The 18349-nt window shown below is 39.0% G+C and overlaps 3 protein-coding genes across 4 annotated transcripts in view; 2 read left to right on the top strand and 1 right to left on the bottom strand.

The window, feature by feature from the left end:
* Nucleotides 1–824: 824 nt before the first annotated feature.
* On the bottom strand, nucleotides 825–2721 carry LOC128680604 (uncharacterized). Its single transcript, XM_053763860.1, has one exon. It carries the CDS (start codon nucleotides 2256–2258, stop codon nucleotides 1113–1115), a length of 1146 nt encoding a protein of 381 aa, XP_053619835.1. The 5' UTR covers nucleotides 2259–2721; the 3' UTR covers nucleotides 825–1112.
* A 389-nt stretch (nucleotides 2722–3110) lies between these two features.
* On the top strand, nucleotides 3111–16603 carry trbd (trabid). Of its 2 annotated transcripts, none has more exons than XM_053763500.1 (17): nucleotides 3111–3264; nucleotides 3624–3920; nucleotides 4270–4365; nucleotides 5347–5440; nucleotides 5689–5783; nucleotides 6379–6463; nucleotides 6851–6955; nucleotides 7710–7857; nucleotides 8210–8295; nucleotides 8537–8650; nucleotides 9133–9261; nucleotides 9944–10085; nucleotides 10471–10715; nucleotides 11159–11285; nucleotides 11485–11578; nucleotides 12251–12399; nucleotides 12591–16603. In XM_053763500.1, exons 2-17 carry the CDS (start codon nucleotides 3786–3788, stop codon nucleotides 12664–12666), a joined length of 1920 nt encoding a protein of 639 aa, XP_053619475.1. In that variant the 5' UTR covers nucleotides 3111–3264; nucleotides 3624–3785; the 3' UTR covers nucleotides 12667–16603. The 2 variants fall into 2 exon arrangements, with proteins under 2 accessions (XP_053619475.1, XP_053619476.1); XM_053763501.1 differs by having other exon boundaries at nucleotides 5692–5783.
* Nucleotides 16604–17515: 912 nt separating this feature from the next.
* Unc-115a (Uncoordinated 115a) overlaps nucleotides 17516–18349 on the top strand; it is a 69025-nt gene continuing 68191 nt past the window's right edge. The window contains exon 1 of the mRNA XM_053763644.1: nucleotides 17516–17801. Within this exon, the coding sequence (XP_053619619.1) occupies nucleotides 17798–17801 (4 nt within the window). The 5' untranslated portion in view covers nucleotides 17516–17797. The remainder of the gene's footprint in view (nucleotides 17802–18349) is intronic.

Raw genomic sequence — 18349 nt, forward strand, 5'->3', positions numbered from 1 at the left:
AGTCCCCGAGGAGGATAATGTTATCATAATTTACGAAATACTGAAGCGATTCTGTTAAAGCCTCTAAGAACACCCCATAATTGGACCGAGGCGGTCTATAGGCAGTGCCAATAACTACCTTTTTACCTTTGATATTCAATTTTATCCACATTTGTTCTACTTGAGGACATGCAGGAAAATCACAATTCCTAACATATATTCCCTTACGGATATAGAAAGCAAGGCCACCACCGACCCCATTACATATATTTTTAGGACGAGGGACACTGCGAAGCGTATAACCTGGGATAATAGGAGCCTTACTATTATCATCAATGTGTAACCACGTTTCATTTATTGCAAGAATGTCAATTTGATGTTGAGTAGCTGCCAATATTAATTCATCATGGTGAGTGCCTAAAGTGCCTGGATTGTAGAGACCAACTTTAAAGTATTTGTTGTACATCATAAACTTAAGTATATCGCGTGAATATAATTATTGTTATAAGAACAATATTGATTAAGTTTGTGAGTAAGAAAATTCAACGGCGGATTAAAAACTCCAGGCAGTTTTGAGATGTATGAGTAGTATGAAAAGTGGCTAGACATTGCGATTGCTGTATAAATTATACGTACAAAACATCGAGTATATGGAAATACATATATAAGTAAGATTATAAAGGTAGTCAAAGAATATAATATTATGTTGAGAGACATCAGACTAAGGGATATAGGGAGAGAGAGTAAATTGACATAATAATGAGATATACAAGAAAAATACATAGTGCCTTTGCCATACAAATCAATAAGAAATTGACTTTTGCTTATATGTACGACTAAAAAAGAAATAATAATTTTTTGATATATAGGGCGTAATGTAATGTTACACTTATGTACTAGATAACATATTAAAAAAATTATAATAAGAAAATAAGTAAAATTCACAGTAATTGACTTAACATTGAATATTGCACAAAAGTTAAATGTGTGAAACAATATGTCTGTATATGCATGGATTGACAGTTTAGAGATGGGATTAAGGTGTAAATAGTAATTTAAAGATTTTAATGTATTTTTGAACGCTACCTTAATTGATAATTTTATACTGACACAAATCTGGCGAGCTAACAAAATTAAGAACAAAAAATTTTTGTTATGTCAGTTTCAGTACGTATACGATAGCGAGAAGATCCGTGTTCCTTGCGCACGAAGATATTTCCGTCCCGAGTCCATACGTATTTCCACTGTAAACGTGAAGCTTCTGCACGGGCCTGATAGAAGAGTTGTCGGTTGGTGCGGGTAAGTCGCTCGTTGATATAGATGGGAGAAGTGGTCGAGAAGTCTAAAGCTGCCGTAGAGAGCCCTCGGCGTACTCGTGCTGCATTCAACAGCTGATCGCGGAGGACACGGCGTGCCAGCTTCACGACGAGAGGCCGTGGACGCTTGCTGTCACTGTCCTGCTGTAGGGGCCTCGCCGGCTTAACGGGTCCCGCGCGTTCGACGCTTACTATGTCTCGCTCTTCCAGAGAGATGCCCAGTTTTGATGATAAAGTAATGGCCATGTGAATACCTAGTTCGTTCGGATATTCAGGTATACCTGCTATTTCTATATCGTTGTTTAAGAGCTGCTGATCGCGATCATTGATGTCTAGTTTCAAGGTAGCAATTGTTTGTTCTAAATTTAAAATTTCACTGGATGTAGGGGCTGGCATGTCGGCTGGGGATTCTCGCTGCAACCGCGCACCGGCTTCGATAGCTTCCACACGCAAGAAGAGCTCGTCGATACGCTGGTTGCAGTTTCCAATTGCAGCAGTGAAGGCACTTCTCAATTCGCGGATTTCAGTACGAGTGGCCTGCATTTCTTCCCGATTTAGACGTATCTCAGATAATATCGTTTCTAATGTGTGTTGCTCAGTAGGTATAGGGGGCGCCATAGGTGGTGTAATTTGTTGATTTTTATTGCTCTTAAATTGGGTAGTATTAGCTATGGGCCTGTTGATGTTTCGAGTAGGTACTATAGGAGAATGAATCGATCCATCATGCTCATCTGTAAGGGTTTGTGGCGTCGCAGGTGAATTACCAGACTTAAGACCTTTATTGTTAATACATTTAATACATTTCCAGTTCTTTTTATGCTCAGATGACATGGTATTGAAAAATCGTTTTTCGCTTACATTAGCACAAGTTAAGTCATAGTATTTAGAACAGAAAAAACATTTAAGATATTGTCTACTTTCAATTTTAAATAAGCAACTTCCGCAAATTATTGAGGGCGCCATCTTGCGCAGAATGCCCGTATTATTTTGGAAGTAATGATGTCACCCAAATATGGTGAAAGTAGTAAGAGTCACTAAATATAGATGTCGGTACTGGTCCCGTAAATAATAGACGGAGACGCGATAATTTAAAAATTAACGAAGCGTTGAACCACAATTTGTCCACTTTTTGATAAATATCGAAATGCCACACAGTATGAATGTTCACCAGATAAAAACTAATAGCTTGAAAGGTAAATGTTGTAAGCACTGCACCGTTTAATATAAAAAAAATAAAAATGTTTGTATACAGTCAACAGGGGCACCACACTTTTTATTAATTACACTGATACAGTTATTGTTTTACTAGGATAACACTTGCACAGCTTTTTAGTGATATACAGCAAATGTTTATAATGATTACACGGCAAAAGGTGTGTAGTTTATATTTTTTACAAATTAAAATATACAGAGCCGATGTTGTTTAGACTAGTAGCGCCATCTCCTGTGCGCCAAAGTTTTTATATCTGTGAGTGAGAGACTTTTCTGTGTATGTGATATTTGAGGTGATTTTTGTGATATTGTGGGATAATGGCACAGGATAATGATAACATTAGTGAATACTGCAATAGCTTATCGTTAAATTATTTTTGCAAATGTGAAGGGACCTTAACTTTTATACAACGTACAACACAGACATGCCATAGCCAAAATATGAATGTCACAATGTCACTCACTCTGGTTGGTTTGGTTAATGCCTGCTTGGTTGTAATTGGATAGTTTGATTATTTATGGCATTGTATTGGTTAGAATGTAAATTTTTGATTGGCGAAATCCTAGATTGATTCCAAATATAAACCAATCAAATTATTTGAAAGTATGTCAAATTTCTGACAATGACAATATGACCAGCCATCTCGTTTCTAATCTTGACGTAAATTAATTGACACAAAAATTGTCAAAATACCGTATAAAAACATAATTGCCTTTTACTCCATTGTTTCTTTTGTGTTTTTCCCGTGTTCCCCAGGTTTGTTTTCACCATTATATTAAATTTATTGTTTTTATAACGTGGCGTGTGGGATACCAGCAAGTTTCACCAGGATATTGGCTGTGGACGACTTTATGTGCTACTAGTTCTTGACCTTATGGCACTGATGCCTCGATGTTTTAGATTGTGTAACGAAGCCAAAAACTGCAATACAAAGCATGCCAAGTTTCGCGTTATCGTGCGCTAGCACTCAGTTTCCTATTAGGAACAACTGTGTCGTCAATACTGTCGCGGGCTGTCAAATTTACCAATTCTGGTCTCAATTTGGTCAACGCGGAAGTCCTGTTTAGAATTTAGTGCAATAAGTGTTTGAACGTGTGATTGCGTTGTTTTTCCAGGTCAGCTAACTCTCCGTTTTTATGATCGGTCGTCGCGAGTCCGACCTAGTGCACACCTGTGCAAACAGTCCACGGTAGATATTATCGTACAATGCGAATATCATAGTAGTGTGAGTGTAGTGAAGAGTGAATTGCACCCTCCATGCTATAATCTATGGTACAATGAGTGAGGAGATCCAGCAGGATGCGAGCAAGAAGGTCGCATCCGGGATCGAGGAGGCAGCCGCGCCGGACGCCGATTGCGAGGGAGGGCATGTGGATGTGTCCACTAATGTGTCACAATCACAGCTCACACAGGTTAGTTAATCTGTAAACAAAAACCATTACATATGACAAATGATCAAACCTTATGACAAAATGGTTGGCTTGTTGGTAAATATTTTCTATATTCTTTTGACCTGTAAAGCTAGTGTAATGGGGTCTCATACTATATTATAATAAAAATGTTATATATCACAGTCATCAAGCCAAAGGGTGTATGAACAAAAGTAAAACTTATACACCTGTGACTTGAAGCCCACAACAAGTTCATACATAGATGATTGGGTTAACATGTGGTCATTCGACCTATGTAGATATAAGTTTATTTAGTCTTCTATAAAAGCATTTTAACATAAACATAGAGGACTGTATGTAATACTTTCAGATGACAGCAAGCTCATTGCCCGCAACAGAGAACAGTAACAACGCTAAATGGTCATGTGAAGTCTGCACATATGAAAACTACCCTCTCTCCCGCAAGGTATAGAGTAACTTTATTTCATATCATTGGTTGTTGCACCTGCCTGTAGCAACACAGTGTATATCTCAATTTTGCCCGGTTGCTATTCAGCCATTGAGCGTCAGTGTGGATCCACCTACTTTTTTGTCTCCATTTCTTAATGTTCACCATTTAGATTGTTCTCAGATTTTGTAAGCTATTTTACATGCATGACATACTGAACGCACAAGTTTTAGCACTACTTTGTAATACAATACAACCTTAATTTAAGATGACAATGAGTTAAGTCCTTGTACAGAATGTCAAGTTACCTGGTATGCAATTCTATTCCAAGCTAATTTGCAAAGATTTGTAGTTGATACTGTTGTATACTGAACTTTGCAAATGTATTCTTGCACAAGTTTTTGCTGTGGCCAGGTGAATGACCTTGTGGTTTTTGCAGGCGGTTGAAGGCTCAAGGTTTTGTCTAGAATTAGTAATCACTATCTGCGTTGAGACTATTGAAAGATGTCACACTGAGTTTCTAAACAAATATATTAACATGGTTTCCTTATTTTTAAATTTGGCAAAGAATAGTTGTGGCTCTACTTTGTGAATAAAAATTTATGTAAATCTGGTTTCTATTATAACACATCATTTAATGAAAATAAATATTAATATCATTATTTTTGAGAATCACAGTTTATTTGGTTTCAGCTCTATGAATTTTAATACAGAAAACTATATTTGATTATACTTACCTATTATTAAAATTCTAATATTACATAGTTAAAATATACAACAAACAATTATCAAATAAAATGAGATGAGATTAATATTTTTCCCAAGCCTGCCCTATATTTGCCCTCGCTCATATAATGCGGCCTATATACTATCGGCATACATTGATGGTTTTTCATTGTCGTAAATAAAAGCTCTCCTAATAACTATGATGTCGGCATCTGTCAGAGTTCGGCGAGAGTGTCTAGCCGGCATTACATCTGCATGTTTGTTTGTTTGCAGTGCACAATGTGCCGCAGTGCGAAACCTCTGCTCAATGAAGATATTTTTAAGCTACAAGACGGCGCCAGCGCGCTCCCTGTGCAGGAAGTGTGTGGTGAGTTGCTATTCGTACTTTCCATACTAATATTGTAAATACGGAAATCTAACTGCCTTTTTGTTTGTAATGCTTTCACTATTAAACATATAAAAATATATAAAAAAAACGTTGTTCTCCTGTAACATACAAAAACAATAAAATAAAAAAATTACATGCATTATGTGTCCACAGTAGCACAAACTGCTAAGCCGATTTTCATGAAATTTGGAATAGATAGTTCACAAAACTTTGGTATATCTTGTTAGCAGGCGCGGACGTAGCCGATCGTATGAAATCGCTGCGGATATCGTCCCCTCAGGGCCAGGCCAGCGCCTCTTCGGCTAACAAATGGTCTTGTTCGGTGAGCATGCGCAACTATGTATGTCTGTTCACACTCGCCGAATCATCTCGTCACATCCCAGCCTTTATAATGTCACCTATCTAATAGGTTGCTGATATTTTTAAAAATAACCTTGTTTGAGTAATTAATTTATCCTAATTAATATAATAAAAAGTAAGTTTGTTTATTTGTTACATTTTCACGGTCTATCCATTCAACCAATCTTCTTGAAATTTTGCATACATATAGTTTTAAGTGTGGAGAAGGAAATAGCGTACCTTTTATCCCGGAAAAATAACTGTTCCCGTGGGAAAATTACGCGCGAATATTTTCTATGGCCACCTTCCAAGATATATGTAAAGTGGACAATAAAGTGAGGCATTGTCTGCAGCGCTCCATGCGACTAGTACATGTGCTGTCCGCGAAGACCCACCGCGTTCCTTTTACAATGAAAAAAAAACAAAATGCCGATTTCTTCAATTAAAATTTATTTATTTACTTTACTTATTCTTATAGTACAACAATGATAGAGAATGGATACTAGAAAGTAAGGACGGTGGTCTGGCAGTGGTGTACAGTGAGATGCGAATGTAACTGTAGTGTTGCGTTGTGTCAGGTGTGCACGTACGAGAACTGGCCGAAGGCGCTGAAGTGCGCGATGTGTGGCGCCAGCGCCGCGCCGCTCGCCGACCACGCGCTGGGTGAGACAGCTTGTCATATATCTCTTCCTCGCGTGCCTGCCCACACCACGTCGCTAAAGAATTACGCCTGCCAGACGTTAACCCTTTTATTGACTATTAGCCGTCAATTGGCTGTGATAACCATAGCCGTAATTCTGTGACTGTCTCGGGAGAAAGTTGACGCCAGGCTAGGTAGCCAGCCTGCCTCGGCAGCCAGCTGCCCAGCTGGCTGCCGCACGAAGCAAAAGTAGAAAAGAAACGCCTTATTGCCATATCTCTAAGAAAAGTTGCGTGACGATACGCGTTGCTGTGGCAAATGGGTGGGGAAGTGGTTTTACCAAAACAAGATAAACCCTGTTCCTTAATGTGATGTCTGCACAAATAGATACATCGGGTCGTTGTCTACAGGTATAAATGAAATCTGCCCGGGGCAGACGCAGCCGAGTGAGGAGGCGCGGCGCTGCAAGCGGCGCGCCAATAATGTGGACTGGCTGTGGCTGCAGGCCTGTCTCGGTAACATCATACAGAATTGTTTCATCAAAACTAACATCCATCCATCCATACTCATATTATAATAGCAAAAGTCTTTTTGTCTGGCTTTCACGGCTAAACCTTAAACGAAATTGATCGACACAAATTTTAAATAATATTAATTATGTCGACGCACTTAGGATTCGACAAATCCTAAGTTTAAAACTAATTTTTAATAGTATTTGTATAAAATGTGTTTTTGTGTTATAATAGTCTAAATAATAATATCCTTGGAATTAAACCCCAACTAAAGATAACAAACGTAGCTGTAGTGGACTTTGTTGCCGTGGTCCGATCGCAGAGTTCTAAATAAGTGATATCTATGGTCTCCGTTGAGAAGCATTCTATTTGAATATGATATTTTTTATAGTACAATTTTTCATGGTTGAGGGTCGTGGTCATTACATGGAACGAAACACATATAACGATTTTTTTGGCATTATTAAGGAGGAGTGGCTTGCTATTGCCTTCTCGATTTCGCACGCAATTTAATAATCGGCCAGTGTACAAGTTTCCTTACGGCGTTTTCCTTTATCGTAAGCGAGTCGAGGTTGATGAAAATTATTATATACATTAGTCAGCGGGCGCTTCACTGTCTGTACACAGGGTTACTGGTATCTAACGTATAACCTTCCAAAGGCGCATAAGGATTAACATCTTTTTGTGTTACGACTTTTGTTTAAACGTAAATACAAAAATACGTACAAGAAATAAATAAAAGGTGAGTGTACTGTAGGCGTGGTGGAAGGCAGCGCCCACAGCGTGGAGCAGTACCTGGCAGCAGACGGAGACCCCGCGCGTGCGCTGTCTGCGCGTGAGGTGGCGCTGCTCGACCGCGCCTCCGCCTTCGACTGCGGCCACACGCTCGTGCATCTCGCCATACGGTCTGATCTCATTCTTAAACATTTACATTTACCATGTACTCACAAAATAATTTCTTTAAATTTCCTTTGCCGACTCTACTCAAATGAGTAACAATTTTGTACACTCCTCAGTGAGCCAACTTTAAAATAGATTTTGCATGATGACGTTACAATTTGCTCTTATTGTGTACATGTTACAATTTTAGTTATGTATTTAAAAAAATCATAGCACTATTTATTCGTTATTGATTTCATAGTAGAAATTTTAAGACAATTTGACCAAAACTCTTCCAATTTGTTTTGCATAATCAACAGAAATATTCAAATGCAAACAGATTAATAAAATAAATGAATAAATTCCGTCCCCATGCAGGTTCCAAAGACAAGACATCCTCTCCACGCTGCTGTCGCGGATATCGGGCGGCGGGCCCGGGCTCAAGAGGTCGCCATCCTACGTCGGTATGATATTTTCCTTCGTTAAGTGAAACGTCATAATCATCTGTGCTGCGACGTTAAATAATGTGTGAACAGACAAAAAATACTTTATTTATTTAATATAGCGTGTATTGTATATTAAAGACGGAGATGTAGTCGAGGGCATTAAACACTATAGCATTTTCGACTGATACACAATGCTTTATGCATCATCTATTTACTCTAATGTTAAAACAACGAGAATAAAATACAGTTTTCTATGCAGCGCCGGACCTGGCGACTGCGATCCGCCGCCACATGGCCAGCTGTATCCGCCACAAGAAGGGCAACTTCCCGTGTCGGTACATCAACGAGTTCTGCACCTTCTCCTTGCCCGCAGGTAACGGAAACATTCTTGCTTGTCCCATGTGTTATTTGTACTTTATGCCCGCCTATGCACTACCGGGAAACAGCTTGCCGATTTTTGGCCGTGTAGATATTTTTCCGTGTAGTAAAAATGCTCACATAGAAACTACGCAATGTCCGTTCTTTCGCGCATTTATCTGAGTGCGCCTAGTGCATAGCCGACAATTTATAGGAATTCGAGAAGAAATGTATCTTATATGCTATGCCAGTTTATATTCTACGTGTGTAACAAATTTCAGTAAATTCTGTGAATTTTGTACTAATAACAAAAATATACTAATGAAATAATGTTCTGTAATTTATAAAATTCAACAGAGATTTTACGTCTAGCCGCCTGGCTGACGTTAACCCTCTTTGGCAATGCTGTTATTGCCACAATAAGTGTTTTCAAAGATATTATCTGTAAATCATAACAGCGAATGTTTTTTTTTTAACGAAATAATTGTTTTGATGTAGAAATAGAAGAGCTCCCAGCCGCGATACAAGAGCAGCTGTTCTCGGAGCTGCTGGACCGCGACGCGCAGCACACGCTGGAGACAGATCTGCCGCTCATCAACTGGTCGCACGAGATCACTCTCACACTCGGTAATATAGCTATGGATTGCTTTGTATCATCATTTGTCTTCCACTAGCGACCCGCCCCGGCTTCGTAGACATGCCATACGTTATAAACTTTCATTTCGAATGACTCTAAGCTTTGCAGTTAAGTTACGAAGAATTGCAGCTCGACCTGACGCTAGGATATGTATAATGTATATACCTAAAATTTGAGGTTGACTGGCATATAATGTTTTTAGCAGTTTAAATAAGTTTGTTATAATTATATATCAATATATATTTACTAGATTATGTTATAAAATTAAGCACAAGAGTGCTACTTATGTCAAATCAAATATATACATATATTGTTAAGCTACAAAAATGCATCGCGGCACATATTTCGCCCTTTACGATAAATTGAAATTTGTGGAGTGCAGTGTACACTGTACAGGGGTAGTACTTGACTGGGTGACTTAGTAACCAACTCGTCAAGTACTGTATGGTTTGGTTCTGATTTGTCAAGCCATGCAAAAATTGTTCCAGTCTCATTTGTGTATCGATTTGTCAAACCAAAAAATTAATATGATGCTGTTTTGTGAACATATTAGCAAGTTGTGACTCGTCTCTCGTACGTGCCATTTAATACGGGGCGTTCGGACGAGTTCATGAATGATTTTATTTCTACCATATCTTCGAAAGCATCGTCACTATCACAGTAACTGTGCAGGGTCGCGGCTGTACGCGCTGTGGAACCGGTCGGCGGGCGACTGCCTGCCCGACGCGCTGAGCCAGGCTGCGTACGGCGTCTTCGACCGCAACAACGCGCTGCGCGCTGCGCTCGCCGCCTCGCTGCACGACGCGCAGCGCAGGTGATACGCTCACTCTCTCTCTCTCTCTCACACTCTCTCTCACACTCGACCACTTTGACGACGGACGGTTTTAACCACCGGGCTTCGTCGTACGAAGCTACTAAGGACTCACAATTGTAACAGCTGAAAGGCAATAGCTTTCCCAAAAAGGGTAGACGCCAGACAGGTGGCGTGTAAAAAACTATTAATTTTGAAGATTTAGCTATATATTTAAATTTATCTTTTATTATACATGTTCTGGTGCGTCCCAGTTTCGAATGTAATCACGAAGACGAAAGAGAAAGATAAATAGCTAATTGTACCGTTTGGTATTTAACAAGAATGAGCGCAAAGCTTTACTTATTAGAAATACATGATAGAGAATGTGTTTCCGTCCCTTGATCAGCTTCTACGAGCGCTGGCAGGCGTGGGAGCGCTGGCAGGCGGCGCTGCTGCAGTACGCGCCGGAGGAGACGCAGCTGCGCGCGGAGTGGGCGCGGCTGACGGCGGCTGCAGCGCGGCCGGGCGCTGCGTTACATCAGCTGCATGTGTTCGCGCTCGCGCACGTGCTGCGTCGGCCCATCCTCGTCTACGGGGTCGACAGGGTCGACTCCTTCCGGGGGGAGCCGCTGGGGTTCGCCAGGTTTCAAGGTCAGTCAGCCTTCTCACGCTTGACAGACGAGGAAGGTGCCGGGAAAACATGGCTGTCGTCCCCCGATATGAAAAAACAACAGACAGTTGCAAAACCACTATTAAGCTGAGTTGTAGCTATCAAAAAAGCCTTGTCAATCAAGACCTTCACAGACATAATTTCTCCTAATTACGGAATTTCACAAACAGTGCTCGACCGACCTATCACGCCAAAAAGGCTTACCCGTTATTGTTTTTTTACATTATTTTTTTCTAGTAATATAACAAAGTACATAAGATTTGTGTTTACCAGTAGTTTGTAGCTTGCGAGAAATTACTATTTAATATAAAAATTGCCTGTGAAGGTCTAATTTCTGAATAAATGATTCGAATTGAAATTATGTTTAAAAATATACAAAATCATTAAGATTGTATGTAACGCTGACGAGAGTGTTTGTCGGCAGGCATCTACCTGCCGCTGCTGTGGGAGCCGTCGTTCTGCTCCAAGTCGCCGCTGTGTCTCGGCTACACGAGGGGCCACTTCTCCGCGCTCGTCTCCTTGGACTACCACAGACATACATACATCTGCCGGTACGTCTCAGTGGTGAAAAATAGACGCCCAGAGCCCAATAATGCCAAGTCTTGGCCATCTTTACATGTCAGACCATTGGCACGCATAATCTCTTTGACGTCATCAAGCGTCTCTTACCAGAACCTCTGCCTAGCTAAACTAAAAAGAAAGAATCCAAGCCAGTCAAAATAATGTGTAATGGTTTGTTATTATTTTTAGAGAACAACAAGAAGAGAACGAAGAATGTATATTCCTGCCGCTGAGCGACTCTGACGGCAAACTGTTGCCTGTGCACTTTCTCACGTGTGAGGAGGTGAGATTGCTTTCCGTGTGACTAGCTCCCATAATATGTGCGGCTATGGTTTCTCCCACTGCACTCGGGCTCCCTTCATGACCACTTCTGATAAAACTTGAGTGGTTCGGTTCTTGCATGAAATGATTTAGTAACCTGTGGCTTAAGATTTACCATCGACACTCAAAGAAGAAGATAGCAATATCTTTATATATCTAAAACTGTGCAAACCTGAGAAAGATCTGGTATTATAATTACTCTTCTACCTATATTCTGGAATTACTAAAAAGTCGTCAATGTAGCTAACACTCCGTTTTAAAAAATTATTTATTTTGAAAAGTTACATAACCATTTTTTAACACGAAAGAGCAACATTTCATTCCATATACGACTCGATATTTAAGAAATACTTAATTATTCCTTATTAAATTTTGAAATCAATCTATCAGTAGGCTGAGTATAAATAAATAAATATATTAGGACAAATTACACAGATTGAGCTAGCCTCAAAGTAAGTTCGAGACTTGTGTTATGGGATACTACCTCAACGATACTATATTTTATAACCAGAAAAAGATAATTTTCCATCATGACCCGACCGGGGATCGAACCCGGGACCTCGGACTGTATGGATCGAAGGAAGTAGCAATTGACCTCTTATTAATTGTTGAACATGGTAACACCGTGAACCAGATGGTGGACGCGGAGGGCGTGGTGCGGCGCTGGGTGTCCGCCTGCGTCACGCGCGGCGGCGTCTTGACCGCGCGGCTGCAGCTTGGTCCGCGGCCGCTGCTGCAGGCGCAGCTGCTGGAGGAGTGGCTCAACCACTACCGCCGACACGCGTATGTCTCTACATAATACCTAACTCACTTGTGTCTCGTCCTGGCGTACTCGTGGAAAGGACGGATGTGACAGACAGGAATCTGTCACGCTTTGACAGTAACTTAAAAGCGAAATTTAAAATTGTTAATGACCCGAGGTCAAACATAAGGTAATAATCATTTTCGCTATATGAAACTTTTTATGTTTCCAGCCAGCAAGTCCGCGGCCCTCATCCGCCGCGGCTGCGCGCCGACCTCTCCAGCGACCCCGACACTGACATCGACTGATACACACACATACAATACTATACATACCTCACACTCACCACATAAACCCATGGCACAATTGCTCCGTCGTGCTCCGCAGCGACGACAAACGTTGCCGCGTTGTTTCACGCGTGTTTTGACACTGACGTTCAAAGACGTACGTCAAAATTCCATTTTTGCATTGATCCGTCGACGGAAGTCAATCCGCAACAGAGGACGACGGATCAATGTGGCCAGACCCTAACCGCAGGATACCACTCAAGGTTTCACATGATGCAGGATCAATGCTTAGGATCTAGGGTTCCATAGTTGGCGCCACTGTCGAGCGAGGGCCTACTCACTAGCACTACGACAGCGCACAACACAAACGTTCAAATTTGCCTTAGAAATTAACCTCATTCGACACCAACGCCTCTAGCGGTGAATTCACTAGTATTAACCCTCAAGAGCAATCGTTACAATAGTTAACGTCATTCAAGATCCCAAGATCCCACGCCTTGTATCAAGTTGAAATAGATTTAGCATCAAATTGGCAATTTGGTCAACCGTTTAACAGTTATGTGGAAACTAACCGCTCACCCGCCACAGAGGATTTTGGGTGTTATTCTATATATGTTGACCCACAACTAACAAGTGCACATACAACCATACACTGTTTTACTACCACTATATCATCTGACAAAATAATAATTATAACGCAATAAAAAATGTTCTTTTTAAGAAAATGATTGAAGAAACCTATGATAAAATTCTCCAGTTCAAACTGTTGAGACTGAAGCAGCTATATTGTGATACCAGCTTCGAGCTGCGAACGTTTGTTTTAAGATATTAATTGAAATCTCTTTATATTAACTTGTACCTGGGTGGGTTTACTCCCGGGCATAGGTCGGGCGCAAACGTTTCCGTCCGGCGTAAACCCAGCTCTGCTGCGTACATGAAGCTATAGGTAAAACTGGAGACAATACTCCCAAGAACTTTTTCATCCAAAGTACATGTATTGCTATCCCTTTCGTCAGTAGCCCAACCTCCCTTGCGCACTGAAAAGTATAAATAACATATTTTACCTATGTATATATCATAAACCTAGTCGGGCTACCGATCAAAGAGATAGCAATATAATTATGTACCTTGCATCAAAAAGTTCTGTGGAAACTCCAGTCATATTTATAGCGTCATGGCTGGAGCCTTAAGTTAAATAACCCGACTGCCGAAAAAATATGTCCTATGTTATCAGAAACTGGAATATTCATCGATATATCACACGGCAGTACTTATTTTTATTACATAAATCAACCGTAACAAATGTACAGGTACATCCCCTCGTTTAGTAATATAATATAATTTATGTGTTAAAATATCTTGTCTTTTTCACGTTTGTTTTTTTGCGAAAGCCATAAGCTGTTGAACCTTGTGGCTCGGTCAAAATACATTTTCAGCAAGCATAGAGTCTTATGCAGATTTGCTACTGAAGTTTTTGGGTTGTATAATGTTTTATTTTCCGTTTTCAAGACAAGACAATGTTTTCAAAATAATAAATCCTAGTTGTTAAGTAAGGCTCGCTCATGCGTTTAGTTACAATAGTGAAATTACTAATTAGTATCACTAATTGAATCGCAATAACGACGTTAATCGGATAGGAGCGTCACACATCGCATGCGTTTCCAATGTTTTGACATTGACAGCTAAAGGATGTGGGCATGGTGTGTGCAATGTAACTAGAAATATTTTAGTTTAGAAAATTCGCATTTTGATTGCTCTCAAAATGCGTCTTGACCTCAGCCAATCGCATTAGAAAAAATATACTATTTCATCTATGAATTTACAATGATATCGATTTATAAAACTTAGTTATGATTGGAGTGGTAAACAAAAAAAGGGAGGTAATTTTGTACAAAATTACAATAGCACATTATGTGTCAAGTAGATCTGATGAACATGAATTAGTTTAGATTTCTGTGATGTCGCTCTATTGATAAATAAAAAAAAGTTTAAGACAATCTACACGGCCGAAGTCAGAGCTGGTCGCTAATATGTGTAGAATTAAATTCTCTAGCTGCCAATGCTTAGCAAATGTGCAATATTAACAAATGTTTTGAAACAATAGATAAAAATAAGTGTTATTTTGGCTAGTCTAACACTATGCACGATTGTGTATCGCTTGCTGAGTGTTTAAAATTCTAATGACAGCCTTAACTCAAACGCAATAAGGTCCAATCCGCTAGTTTGCGCTAGCATATTTTTAGTCGTAATTTTTGTGTGTGTATTTGGTTTCGCATAGACAATAATTTGCCACGTGTCGCTAGAGTGAGTGAGTGTGTATAGCCCTTTAGGTCGACTTATAGCTATATAGGGTACAATATATAAATCTCTCACCAAGATGTTGATCAATACACGAGCTATTCGCGATCTTTTTAAGGTACTATATCTACCTAATAAATAATGATATTTTAATGCATTTTTACAGTACTCTTCATCTCTGCTTATTTACTTTTCAGTTGTGTTCGCTTTTCTTATAAAAGTTTATTTCTTTGCCTCTGAAGATCGCGCGTAGTCTGACCATACTCGCCGATGTCACTAGTTGTTAATTGCAAACAAGTGCAAATGTTATGCTGCCTTCTCACATGACGCGCCACGTTTAAGCCTCGTTTACACTACGCAACTTTGAGCTCATTTCCCACTCGGTGTAATTTACACGACGTATTCTTACACTTGTGACAATAAATGAGTAAGACCATTGCTGACCGTTAATATTTTGTGTAAATGAGGCTTTGAAAAATGCATTAGAGCTATTAGTTAAAAATATGTGTCCAGGAGCTTTCTTGGAGAAACGGGGAGATAGATCCAGACATGGTATGTTTGGGGTTCAGCCTGTAGTCATACAAATTCATCATTGCACATAGTTGTTATATAATTATAAAGATCATGTGAAACACAAACGCATTATATTTTACTAACACACATACATGTCTGGATAGTTATATATTTCAACGGCAGTTGATGGTGAAAACAAAAAAAAGTAAAACACTCAAAGAAAATATAATATTAAATAGAGTCCAAGCTTAATACGATCACACATTCTGTTTACAAGTTTACGTCCGACCGAATTTCGTTCCATTTCGACCAATTTGCACTACGGGTTGTTTTCAATTTTTCTATCGATAGACATTTATCAATTTTTACATTACTTGAGCGGTATAACAAGCTTGGGCTCTACTGTAACAAACTGTGTAAAGCTATATATAGAGACTACAAGATTTTATGAGTTACGTCACTGTACAGAGAGTATAAGGTTATAATATTTATTATAGTTTGGTTACATGTAAATAATACTAAATTGGTTTGCAATTCTAGATGTATAGATATCCGCTTAGCGTAAATAGACGACTTTCTCGCCTTCGTCTAAAGGTTTCAAATTCGCAGTTCGCTGTATGTTTATATTACGGATTGCAAGTTCGGGGGGCAACTGTGTTTATTTAAAATATTTGTTAAAATCGCAAAACCACTAAATACATTGATTGTTTTTCTGTTGACATTATTTTTTCACAATATTGTTAGTATTCGTGTTAGTAATAGTGTACGCAATAGGCATCAACATCGATGTCACTTTGGAAAAATTGTAGAGAGTAGTAAGACAGCACGTCGCGACGCGTCTACTGCGGCCTCTATTAAAACAGAAAAAAAATTGAGACTCGTAATTATCTAATCACCAAAGCACAGTTGCCTACGGGACTAAAAAAGACTTATTACTGAAATGTAAAGTTAAATTGTGGAAAAGATTCGTGTCAGGGACTCGCTAGGGATTTATTGAATCGTTCAAAAGTTTGTTTACTGATGTAAATAGTGATCCGTCATAGCTACACTATGAGACAGATTCGTTTTAACCACGTTACATTAAAAACTATATACTTAAATACCTACTAATTTTAATCAATAAAGCACTTATTTTATGAAGCTGTTCTATTTTTGTTTTATTTTTTCCATCATCAAGGCTGTATGGTATGTATTTTAATACATTCGACTTTCATAGCAATACGCAAAACGTATCGAGACAATTTTTTCGGGGAGGGCTTGAGGTTAGTCTGTGGCTGTGGCTTGGGGATCAGAGTTTATCTCTGTGGTTTATCTCGAATATTTTTTTTAGGTGCACTATCTAGATTGACTTCTGTGTGCATTACACTTCGCAGAGTCGTGCGTGTCGTGTCGTGTCACAAACATTGAGAATAAAAGAGTTTGGTCATACCAACGGGTCATAAACAGAAACCGAGGTGTATTTTTTGTGGGTCCTTTTTCTAGAAAAGATATATTCTGAATTTTACCAAGTATTCTTCCGCCCCCCGAAGGAAATTAAATACAATACTGATTTCACATATCTTATTCAACAGTCAAGAATCACTATATTAAAGTACTTTAAAATAGTGTTTAAATAAGGGTGTGAGTGGCGAGCGTAAGAACTAGATGAATAGTTGAGCCGTAACAAATGTAATCATATTTATTATTAATTTATAGCTGTTAGTAGTTATTCAAATAGTACCTATGGTTAATTAGTAGGTACAACTCGACGAAGTACCTACTAATTCCATGTATGGTATACACAAGTTCATGTGAAACACAGATATATGAACATTACTGTTCTGAAATCTGTGATGTGAAATTAGACACAGCTATAGATAGTATTATTTTGAGTATTTTGATAGTAAAATATTGAATTTTATAAATATACAGCCACATTGAAGGTAAATGAAATGAACTACTATTATAAACCTATTTCTAGAAAAAAAAAATATTCAAGGCTCTGCGCTGTGACTGCGAAAAGCCGAGAAATCTTTCAAGCAGAAAATTAAACAATAGTTTCGAACGCGCCCGCATTTGCCGTAGTCGTGGCTGTCTTTAGTGATGTATTGCATGTACGCGGTTTCGAACGTACTTGGCGAATGACAGCTGCTTGCTTGAAGTTGCAGCTTGCGCCGATTATTGAAAATAATTTAAAAGTACATAATTCTGTGAGATTTTCTGAGTTAAATCTACAGACAAACATAGGGAAAAGTGTTTGTGAAACGTTCAAGTGCTTAGTGATGGTGATAAGAGAGTCTTGCTCTTGATACAAGTGCGTTTGCTGTTTGGTCAACGAAGTTCTGCGAGCAAGTGGAACAAAATGGGTGAGTACACCGGCAAATGCATTTGAATTGTTCCTCAAATATTAGCTGTAGAAAAAAAAACACAAAGAAAGAAAGCAGGTCAAAAAATATGCTAAGATGCTATTTTCTGATTGGAATCCCACTGCCGCTCGCTTTCCTATTATTGGTGCAGTTATCGATTTTTCTCATGCGTCCCTTGCCTCGTAAGGAGGTTAAAACATTAGTTCTGTGGTTATAATTACGTTTAACTACCAGTTAATTACTGTCCAGTGCTTGAACTTGATTTACTTTTATATGTTTTTAATTTTACAAATGTGTTTCTTTAGCCTTGTTCATTTAAAATGATGACGATAAATTTTTATCGTCATTATTTTGGATTAAAATGCACGAAATCAAATCAATGAAGTTGTTGTGAATAGGATTTAATATCCATAGCGACCCACATTGTTTTCAATATTTTAGTAATACTTTAATCAAGGGTAATACATGTCTGAAAATGAAACTAAGAATACCAATCAGATAAAAACCGGCTGTGATAGCTGTGGAGCAGTAGGTATGTGGCAAAGTAA

This window comes from Plodia interpunctella, chromosome 24, assembly GCF_027563975.2.
Source record: "Plodia interpunctella isolate USDA-ARS_2022_Savannah chromosome 24, ilPloInte3.2, whole genome shotgun sequence".
Lineage (NCBI taxonomy): Eukaryota > Metazoa > Arthropoda > Insecta > Lepidoptera > Pyralidae > Plodia > Plodia interpunctella.